At 42.3% G+C, this 11378-nt stretch overlaps 1 protein-coding gene across 2 annotated transcripts; it reads right to left on the minus strand.

The window, feature by feature from the left end:
- Positions 1-3273: 3273 nt before the first annotated feature.
- LOC143419742 (mixed lineage kinase domain-like protein) lies at positions 3274-6247 on the minus strand. 2 transcript variants are annotated; one of them, XM_076887102.1, is made up of 2 exons: positions 6152-6247; positions 3274-5574 (listed from the first exon to the last, which is right to left on the minus strand). In XM_076887102.1, exon 2 carries the CDS (start codon positions 5566-5568, stop codon positions 4909-4911), a length of 660 nt encoding a protein of 219 aa, XP_076743217.1. In that variant the 5' UTR covers positions 5569-5574; positions 6152-6247; the 3' UTR covers positions 3274-4908. The 2 variants fall into 2 exon arrangements, with proteins under 2 accessions (XP_076743217.1, XP_076743215.1); XM_076887100.1 differs by lacking the exon at positions 6152-6247 and adding an exon at positions 5879-6137.
- Between the last annotated feature and the right edge of the window lie 5131 nt (positions 6248-11378).

The following is an 11378-nucleotide window of genomic DNA, read 5'->3' on the forward strand; positions in this document are numbered from 1 at the left end:
GTTGGATGGCTGTGACACAGCCCCGCAAGACCAAAACAAACCCTGACGGTGCGTGCAGGGAGTGTCGGACAGAGAGAGCAATCCTGAAGTCCGGGAAAACAAGACCCGCAGCCTCAAACATAAGGCCCGGGGGCCAGAAAGACGCCAAACTGGTGATAGGCTACCAGAACCTTTTTGGCAACTTTTTTTTTTTGCAGTTTTTTTGAAATTTTGAACTTCTTGTTCTTTTACTAAGACATCTCAGGTTTTAAATGTGTGGTTAAACTTCGTTACACTGACACAAAAGGAGAGTTTCACTGGTGACAGTAAATGAAACTGAATTGGTCTGGCTGTAGTTGTGTTTGACATTCCTGTATTATACTGAAGTTTAAAGAGTACAGGCCCCCCGTGGAGCCTCTTTAGCTTGCTGTTTTCTAGAAGAAGGTACAAGAGCATAAAAAGGAGGACCAGCAGATTAAAAAAGCAGCTTCTCCCATGGGCCATCAGGCCCAGCATAAACTCTGCCGATCCCTGTGCAACATGTACTTTAGGTGGAAAGTGCAATAATTAAAATACCTCTCTTATATCCATATAATGTATTCCACTTCCACTGTAAAAGCTGCAATCATTAGAATTTTTAGCTGTTATTTATGACAGCATAAAACATATTTGTTATTACTCTTTTATTCTAATAGTATGACTTTTTTTAGTAGATGATGTGCCCTGTCTAGCTACCTAGGGGTAGCTACAGCTACCCCACAAAAAGATCCAAAAATAACCACAAAGAGGTTGGAAACTACCTCAAAGAGATAAATGGACTCAAACCAACCAGAAGATTCACAAAACACAAAGAACACACAAAGAAATGCAATTCCACTACAAAGACACACAAAATGACCTAAAGATGATCACAAACGTGAGTCACCACAAAGATACTCACAGTGGCCAGAAGGAGACAAAGACAGAGGTCAGAGTTATTACAGTTTATCATTTTAGAAATAATGGTTTCTCTTGGTTTTAATTGTTGATGTATTACTTAGCTGAAATGTTTGGGTTTTTTCACATTTGTCTTTAGTTTAGGTTTATTTAACTATAATAACCGTGGTCCAGGTAGGCCATCAGTGAATATTAGTGCTCGGCCTCAGGCTGACAGCCTCCTACACATCCCAGTAGCTATCCCATGTAAGTGTGCTATTACAGCTGCTTTAACCTGCCCACACTTGCTGTGCACCACTTTGGAATCCACACTCCCCTGACCCCAGCAACTCTGAGCACTGAGCACATGGATGCGTGAAACAACAGGCATTAAAACATACCTGAAACACTGTGAAGGATTAATAAAGCTGTTTGACTTGTATCACACAATTGTTGGGTTAACAAATTGATACCAAATTGCATATAAAGTCTTACAGTGCATTTCCACCCTCTTATAATATTTGAAAACCCCCTTGGCACTGGATTTCCAACATTCTGAAGAGTCAGTGAACGCACCGTGAACATCTGCCACATTGTTTTGTTGCTCAGTCACGTAGCCAGAAAATCTCCTTTGGTCCTGGAAACCTGCCACAGTTTCTCCTCATGCATTTGGGCTGGAGTTGTGCTTGTTTTCAAGGCCTCTGCCCCACTTTTACACAAAGACGAGTTCATTATGAAGACAATATGAATGCACACAGGAACGCAAACATATACGCGCAAACGGCTTCCACAGCTAGCAGAACTATGGTGAAATATGATGCTTTAATCTTGCATGTCTAACGTTTGGGACATTAAATCGTAATCGTACTATTTTGGTACCACTGACTGAAAATCATTTTTGGGATACTCATGAAAATGTATTTTAAAATCTAGGGAGCATGGGGGGGGGGGACTTCTTTAAGTTTCATCGGTTCTAGGTATTTAAACCCAGCTGGGTGTTGTCCCTGAAGAGGGTAGTTGATCATGTGCCACCTCACACAAGTCAAGTTGTGGAAAAACAAGTTGTGAAATCAGCAGAGGTTTCAGGTGAAACCATTGTTGTGAAGCTTTGCCTCACCCTGTCATTGGACCTATTGAGATAAACTGATGAGGGATGTAAGTGGAGGTTAGGGCTGAGCGATATGGCCTAAAATTCATATCGCGATATAATTTGAAGCGTGTGCGGTAACGGTATATACGCTACATGATTGCTAGCGACACACTCCATCAGAGCCTTCAAAAGTTCAGTCAGAGCAACGGCCGATGAATCATCGTCACAAAATCCATAATATAAGTCCATCAGTGCCAAAAGGTGGAACCTTAGACACAAAAGCCAGCAGATGGGCTTTCTGCCATTTCTGACATGCACTGCACTTTCCTCCTGTTTTAAAGAATTACAAAGCCCTGGTGTGAAGGGGTTCAAGCAGATTTGCACAGCAGCTGTTTCTCCTCCACATTCTGGAAACAGAGAAGGTGGCAAAGACTTACACCCCCCAACAGGAGATGGAAAATGCATCTTCAGACGAGACCAGAACAAAGGGAGCTGCTATGCTTATGTTTTTTGGTTTTGTGTGCTTTTCTCCTCACAGGAAAGGGACAGGTTTGACCCTCAAACCAATGTTTGCTCACTGTGAATCATTTACTGGTTTGGTACCTTTAAATTTCATTCATTACTTTCTACTCATTCACAGTAAAGTTTTGGTTGACACCTATCCCATTCTCTGAGTAAAAAGTACATAATAACTGTATCATGTGCCGGGCCTTGTGTACATTTGTACCGCGCGCTCTGATTGGTGCAATTCCTGGTGAGATTCTGAGATATCTTTGGCATATCTTGAAAAATCAGCGTTGCGATAGGTTGGTCAGTCCCAAATGTTTGCATCTGTAGCCTGGATAAAGTTCCTGTGAGGTGAACATGATGGACAAATATTTTCATTAGGTGTGTAGCTTAACTGTGTGAGTTCTTTGTGTGCAGCTTTTGTACAGTTGCTGATTCACTTACCTCGAATCATTCAAACGTTGAGTGCAATTAATTTGCCAAAATGACAAAACATACAACACTGTAACACAAAAACCCACAGACCTGATGTTGCAACAGGATAATAACATGTAGTGTAAATGTAGAAATTCTAACTTTATTTAACCAGGAAAAAAACTCTTTATCTGTTTTACAAGAATGTCCCTGGCCAAGAAGGACAGCTGTACATGAGAATGATTTGGGTTAATCCACTTTCAGTTCTTCACGTAGAGATTTATTACACGTCAGTCAGAGAGAGTGGCGAGAGGGTGGGAGGGAGTGTGCCCGTGGACTGCCTGTGAGAAAAGGTTGTTTTTAAAAATGTGTTTGTTTTCAGCCTCCCCAGCTGTTACAGGCCCTTATTGTTGTGCAGCTGGTAGCCTAAACCATAAAGCACCAGCTCAGGAGGCTTTCCATTTGAGACTGCTGGAAGTCTGTCAGCAGGTGTTGAGGGAGGTGAGGAGTCCAGGCGGGCCGAGAGCTCCGAGAGCTCCTCACCTCACTGTGTTTCAGAGACCTCGAGTTCCTGAAATCTGCAATCGCCTTGTGTTATGTAATGTTTTAGTGCATTGTACCATTCTGTTAGATAAGGCACCTCCTTTTTGATGGCAGGTAAAAACAGAGCTTGGAATACCCCCCAAAAAATCACATGAAGACCCCTCCCCAGGCTTGAGCCCAGGATCATTGCATGTATTGTCGTTGCATAAACCTGTTTGATTTATGACCTCGAGAATGCTGCAGCAGGTATCACTTCAGATCGTTTCAAGATGAGCGTGGTGTTTAGTTGGTAATGTGTGGACTCATTTAAAGCAAAAGCAGAGCAGGAAACTGTTTTCTTTGTGAAAGTGGTCGCTGAGGAGTCCATGTGCGCTCAGCGTGAGGTTCAGAGATTCAGCAATCCTAGTCATTATAATTTGAATGTAACTCATTGAGGTCTAATTAAAAACATTTTGTTCCCTGGCACATGTCTCTTCAGCTGAACAAGCAAATAATGACGACATTGAAGGATGTTCACAGAACGATTGAGAAGATGAAGGATAATGTCCAGCAGGCTCCCCTCGTCGTGAAAAGACTTGAAGCTCTGTGGAAACTGGTGTTTTTCCTCGACCAGAGGAAGGAAGTTCAGCTGTCTGATGTGAAAAAAGCTCTGGAGAATTTCCTAGAGACTTTGCAGAAAGCTGAAATACTGAACATCAAATTCGCAGAGGCTCACAAGATGAATCAGATGTGGAAGAGTTTGAAAATCTGAACAAGAGCCTCACTGATGACTACATATCGCTGTCTGGGGCTCTACACATCGATCTGGAGATGAAGCTGGATAAACGAGAAAAAAATGTCCAAGCTGGAGGCAAAATTAGCAGAGCAGGAGGAGACACTGGAGGAGACACAGAAAGGAGTGGCATCAAATTCAGCCCAAGAAAATAACACGTTCTACTGTGTCCTGCAATGAAGATCAGACCACACATTATAGGAAACTTTGTTAAACCTCTGAAATCACAAAGTTTAAAATATTTGAGATTATTATAATGAACTAGCTCACCACGCTGCATCCTCAGACTGCACAGTTTGAAGCAGATCAGATGAACGATTGTTAAATTAGATGAAAACCACACAGACACACATAGGCTCCTTGATTTATTAGAGATTCATTTAGCACTAGGACAAGAGGACACAAATTACATAACAATGTGAAAGAGAATAAATATGTGTGCACTCATTTCAGCAAGGAATAATTTCATTGTTTCACAAAACTTTATTAAAATTGTTTGTTTTTGAATCCCTCTCAAATCTATTTAATCGTGAAAAAAAGTAGTATTTCTTTTACAAAAGAATTTCTCGAGAATGAAAGTTACCTTCACAGCTTCCCAGTCAAGAAGACCTTCCAGGAGGAATGAAGGCCCATGAGGATTAAATAGGGATTATTATTGATCACAAATCATGCAAAGCGACTGGCCAAACTAGTAGAGCCGAAAACCCATCGGTGAAACAGTTCTGACGACAGAAACAGGGCTGATGGTCCTAATGACGGGCATCGGGGGCATGTTATTGGAGACAAGAACGCGAACTGTTGTAGTTTTGCAGAAAGGCTGGGCCAGAACAGGCGTCGAAGCCCGCATGGGTGCCATGATGTAGGCGGCAGGCACGGGAGGAGAGGGGATAGGCGGTGCTGCTGGGGAAAACGTAGGACATGGGGGGTTAGGCAGCGGTGTGTAGGGGCGCCCTAAAACAGTTTCATACACCTTGTGCAGTATGTCGCTCTGCTCAACCTGCAGAGCTCCAGAAAGCATCTGGAAGTTCTCAGTGAGTCTTTGGTTCACCTCGCTGAACTTTGCTCCAATGCTGCCTGACATCATGAACTGCTTAAGCCGATTATTTTTTGAGAATTTTGACACCAGTTTCTCAGCATGTTTCAAGATGGTGTGGAGTTCCTTCAGCGCTTTCTCCACAGCGCCAGAGTTTCTGCCTGATCCCCTTTCTTTGACGGTTAAAACCAGTCCCTCCAAAGCTCTGACCCTGTCAGCAATCCGCCTGCAGCGTTCGTCATTGTCCTTCATATTGTCATACATCTCGATGATGGTTGGGCAGAGGCCGAAAAGTTCGGAGACCAGCTTATCCATGGTGAACTGTAAGGAAAGAAAGGTAACAGAACTGTAACGGTGCCATGGAGAAGTAAACTTAACTAGACTGAATTCAAATCAAAATCAAATCAAAATTTATTTATATAGCACATATTAAAACAACAGTGTTGACCATAGTGCTTCACAGTCAGTATAAGCATGAGACAATTAAAACAAACAATAAAACAGGACAACAAACAATAGGTAACAACACAACAAGCTAGACCAACTAGTTAGAATCAAAAGCCAAAGTAAAAAGATAAGTTTTAAGACGTGATTTAAAAGACTGGATCGACTCGGCAGTACGAACATGAACAGGGAGGTTATTCCAGAGTCTGGGTGCCACGGATGCAAAGGCCCGGTCACCTCTCGACTTCATTCGAGACCTAGGTTGTGCTAGGAGCCTGTGATTGGACGATCTGCTCTGTTGGGATTGTATGAGTGGAGTAGTTCAGATAGCTGGGCGCTAAATTATTCAGAATATTAAAAGTGAACAAAAGAATTTTAAAATCTTTGCGATATTTAACAGGGAGCCAATGTAATTTGGCTAACATTGGAGTTATGTGTTCATGAATTCTCGTACCTGTTAAAAGACGCGCAGCTGCATTTTGAATTAACTGAAGCCGGCAAAGAGAGGAGTGTTGGAGGCCCGAGTAGAGGGAGTTACAGTAGTCCGATCTGGATGTAATAAATGCGTGGATAAGCTTTTCAAGGTCCTTTAAAGGAAGGAACGGCTTTGCTTTGGATATCTGACGCAACTGGTAAAAGCTGTTTTTTACCACAGTGGAGACCTGTTTCTCAAGTTTAAAAGAGCCCTCCAGGAACACTCACAGGTTTCTTACAGTGGGCGAGAGATGGCTAGCGAGAGGGCCTAGGGCATCAGCTAACTGGTTTAGCGGAGTGTGACTACCAAAGACTATGATTTCGGTCTCGTTCAATGTAAGAAAATTATGTGATAACCAAATTTTAACTTCATGCAAGCAGTTGAACAGAGGTTGCAAAGAAGCAGTCACATCGGATTTCAAAGGTGAATAAATCTGGATATCATCAGCATAACAGTGAAAGGAGATGTTGTATTTACTAAAAATTAATCCCAAGGGCAACATGTACAAAGAGAAGAGAGCAGGACCGAGCACGGACCCTTGAGGCACACCACAGTAAATAGGGGCAGAAGCCGAGGAGTGTTGCCCCATAGCAACAGAGAACGACCTCTCTGAGAGATAGGATTTAAACCAAGATAAAACCTTTGAGACCAACAACATGTTCCACTCTTGATAGAAGAATGTTGTGGTTAACCAAAGCAGCAGTCAAGTCAAGTAAAACTACGACCACAGAATATCCAGAGTCAGCAGTTAAAAGAAGATCATTAAAAACTCTAAGTAAGGCTGTCTCTGTGCTGTGGCGAGGTTTCAAACCAGACTGAAACTTGTCATTAATACCATTTGCATCTAAAAAGGCCTGAAGTTGTTTTAGAACTACCTTTTCCAATATTTTGGAAATAAAAGGGAGTTTAGAGATCGGCCTGTAGTTAGTGAGAGCATTAGGGTCAAGATTTTTCTTTTTCATAATAGGTTGCACAACAGCATGCTTAGAGAGACGGTACACAACCTGATGACAATGATGCATTCAGCAGAGATAAGATACAAGGACCAATAACATGTAAAGCTTCCTTAAAGAAACAAGAAGAAAGAATATCATGCGGGGAACCAGAGATTTTGAGATGATCAATTATATCTTTTAAAGCAGAATAAGACACTGGCTCAAACTGTTGGAAGACAGTCAAGCATTCAGAGGCTGGAACTGGGTCTAAAACTGATGATGAATGAGATGGATGAGAAGCCCTTAAAGCTGAGATCTTTCCAGAAAAATACTTTAAGGATTTATCACAAAGAGCAGGGGAAGCGTCCCTGTAAGTGGTATCAGAATTAAACTGGGATGAACTTCATCTGGAAGCTCTGATGAGCTGAACCTGAAATCTCTCAAAAAGGAAGTTTCAGATTCGGCTCAGAGGTCTGAGTGTGAGAGCTTCCAAAGTAACTGGAAGGATACGTTAAACTGGTGGATTACACACAGATTTATGTTCTAAGAAAAGGCTGCAATCACAAAGTTGGAGACTCCGCCCATAGAAACAAAAAATCATTTACTGTGAATAGTTTGAAGTGATGACTGCATTTGAAGAATTTAAAAAACAACAATGAGACACAACTTCACAAGCAGAAAATATGAACACTTGCCACTGTACATATACACCTCATGTAGAAGAACATGTATACAGAATGTGTTGAAGTTGAGAAAGGTCTAACAAATACCTGCTTTCCTCTTCTAAGGTAGACAATCCAATACTACATACAGAGAAAAATCCAACAATCATGTGACCCCCTATGAGCAGCACTTTGGCGACAGTGGGAAGGAAAAACTCCCTTTTAACAGGAAGAAACCTCCAGCAGAACCAGGCTCAGGGAGGGGCGGGGACATCTTCCCCGACTGTATGTGTAATTGAGGCTCACAGTCAGAACCTGGTAGAAGCTGAATTACTGATTAAACTTCTTTACAGGCCCTGAAATTGACTCAAATATCACTTTGAGATGTGAAAATGCAGACGTGGAAAACAGGTGAGATTTAACAAACAATGAGAAAACAAAACAAAGTCCCAATGGGCAAAAGTGAAAAGTCCAAAAGGGAGAAAATCCAAAGGCACAAGGAACTGGAGACCGCAGACGGGGCCTGGAAACAGGCGCTCTGACATAGACTAGAGATAAGAAAATAAAAGACAATGACACAGGAAGTGAAAAGAGATGACCAAGCAGGGAATGAAGGACAGTGGATATACTGGACAGAGTGATGAAGATGGAGCTGCCAGGCAGGAGGAAAAGAGGAAGACCTCAAAGGACGCAGTGACGGAGGACATGCAGAGGGTTGGTGTGACAGAGGAGGATGCTGGGATAGGAGGAGATGGCGGCTGATGATCTGCTGTGGCGCCCCCTGAAGGGAGCAGGAGGAAGAAGAAGACTGAAATATGTTCATGTTCTGCTTTGTGATTGTGCAACAACCAGTGTTTGTTAAGTCAAGCATTCCTCAGAATCAGTGTTCAGTGTGTCTGTGTGACATCGCCGTGAAGATAAAGGTTGTTTTTGCATCACGACTCCAAAGAACTCTGTCCCGTCAGCAGCTGAACATTTTTCATACCAGGGATAAAACACACATACTATTGTGGAACTGCAGAAATGAAGCTAAACGTGCGTAGTCAAACGTAAAAACAGAAATGTTAACCAATTGTTTCAACTAATTTTAGTTCATAGACACAGCCTATGAACTGAATAGGCTGTGTGTAATAGGTTTGTAAGGCCATGTTACCCCTAAATTTCTATCTTGTTCAAAGAGAAGATATAAAACAAAGTTCTGAGCTAATCGACCTCAGTGTTCTCCTTTTTTAAAAATAAATAATAATAAATATATAATTTCCACATTTATAAGTAATGCAGTTTCTAACGAAGCATGAAGAGCATTTTGCATCTTTAGGGGTAAATGAAACTTTTCTGGAGCTTTAAATATACTTTCATACAAACGTGTAAAACTGGACCCAGTGGCAGCAGCTGATTCCACATTTAACTGCTGTATTAAAGAAACACTTAGCTTTTTATTTCTGCTGATTTAAAGCTCAGCTCATTTGAGCAATGGACAAGCTCACGTTAACAATCAAGGACGCGATCAGCTTTTCTAGTTCTTTCATGGACATTAAGAGAGAATTTGTTGTGAAAAAAGACACATTTTGTGAGCTATCCACTCGGTCTGTGCATTCGGGGGTGGGGTGGGGAATCTCTTGAATGTTCGGTTACTGCAGGTTAAGCAGGTTAACAGAGTGGCACTGATACGTGTCCACCTTCACATTCTTCACTGTGAGTTTGTTTTTACAAAAGAATGCATTTGAGGAAAGATCGTTATCTTTGGGCGTAGAAACTCCACCAGTTTCTCATAAATGAGAGCATGCTGCAAGTGTCCGCGTTGGGAAATGACAAAGAATTTCCACTGACAAGAAGGATTATTTTAAAGTGGCAACTGCATAATTATGCTGTTTGTCCTTTCAAGACTGACGCAGACATGACAGGGTCATTGTTTTCTTTGTTATTTAGGCAACAGCACGCTGGACAACGGGCGTAGTCTTACAACTTACCTGCACATAAAGCTCCGTCACTTTTATATTCGGCTCAAAGAAACTGCTTGTTGTGCCGTAGCTACACACTCCTTTGAGCTCAGTGACTCCCTGCAGCCTCCCTGCAACAAATCAAGAGAGAAGATCCATGCACAGGTTTCTCTTTGTCTCCGGCACCAACTTCCCTTTAAGTTTCATTCTGCGTTGGTCAGCTTTTTATTGCAAATGCAGCAGAGGTGCACTCTTCTGTGCACCGGACCACAGCTACAACCTGGCAGGTCAAAATGTATTAAAGTTAGTGAAGGGCAGGACTTAGCCTCTGGCTGCTGAATACAACACGTTTCAACTCTAAATTCCCATTTGAAGAAAACACTTTCAAAGCATAGTTAAAAATATTAAACTGCTGCTGGTTTTAACAAAGATGACTCCAGGGTAAAATCTCCCATCGTACAGGAGCAGAGGAGTAAAGAGTTTGGGTATTTACCAGTCAGTGGAGGTCACAAGTGTTGCTGCTCAGGTGTTGAGGAAAATGAATGTCAATTTCATTCTTGTGAGTTTTTTAGGTGATTTATCTGAAACATCTCTGTGCTGACGTACAGCAACAGACACAACGATCTGCGTTAGCCCTGTTTATTATCAGCAGAATACTTCAAAGTAAAGCACGGATACCTGGAATGCTTAAGTATTTTGTACTTAGTTACCACCCAGCTGTTCTTGGTTTTGTTCTGACATGAATTGAATCAGAGTGAGCCGATGTTCTGAGCACAGACGGTCCAATCCTGACCCAGGTGAGCCTCAGCCCAACAGTCCAAGCAGAGAGGCCTGTAACGCTTCAGGTGAGTCACAGCCAGCGAATCACAACTGCCTGCTGTCGGTTTGCTTCATCCACACAGGAAGTGGCCCTCTGTGAAAAGACGTTTCTGTGGTGTGTGTTGGTAATCGTAAATGTAAAAACAGAAATGTTAACCAATTGTTTTTGAACTAATTCTAGTTCATAGAGTCCAGTTTGATGTGAGCGGCAAATATTTGGTCTCTTTAAATATTTCACAGCAAACCCAGTAAGGCTGCACAGTTGGAGGCGATACCTGCGCTGCATGCACGTCATTGTTTACATCATGAAGGTACCAGTGTTGGGACTAACGCGTTATTAAGTAACGCGTTACAGTAACTACGTTATTATTGTGGTAAGTAGCACGGTAACTAGTTATTATGCCAAAACCAGGAACGCGTTACTCGTTACTGGGATTTAGATAGGCACGTTATTCGTTCGTGTGGTGGCTGTCGCGGAGCTTCCACAGATTCAATAACATTAGCAAGTGGTGGAGGCAGCAGGTGGAGGAGGGAAAGGGGAGACAGGAGGAGAGACCCGAGGCGGCCGCCGGTCCGAGTGTGAACTGAACTTCAGGTAAGAAGTTATGACCTGCAGTCTCTCTGGGTCAGATATGAACCAAGTTTAGGTGGAGTTTATTTTAGCTGTGCTGACTTTTTCGTACTGCGTGCTAGCTAGCATGACGGAGTTTCTATACAGCTGGGTGGTGCTATGTTACTGATGTTGAACCGTCCCGTAAAAAACAGAATCGTCTGGTATTCAGAGAAAATATTACGCGTTTCTTATTGAGGTGAAAAGGAACAGTTTGTCCCGTAATTCAGCTACAATGAA

Source organism: Maylandia zebra, linkage group LG7 (assembly GCF_041146795.1).
Source record: "Maylandia zebra isolate NMK-2024a linkage group LG7, Mzebra_GT3a, whole genome shotgun sequence".
Lineage (NCBI taxonomy): Eukaryota > Metazoa > Chordata > Actinopteri > Cichliformes > Cichlidae > Maylandia > Maylandia zebra.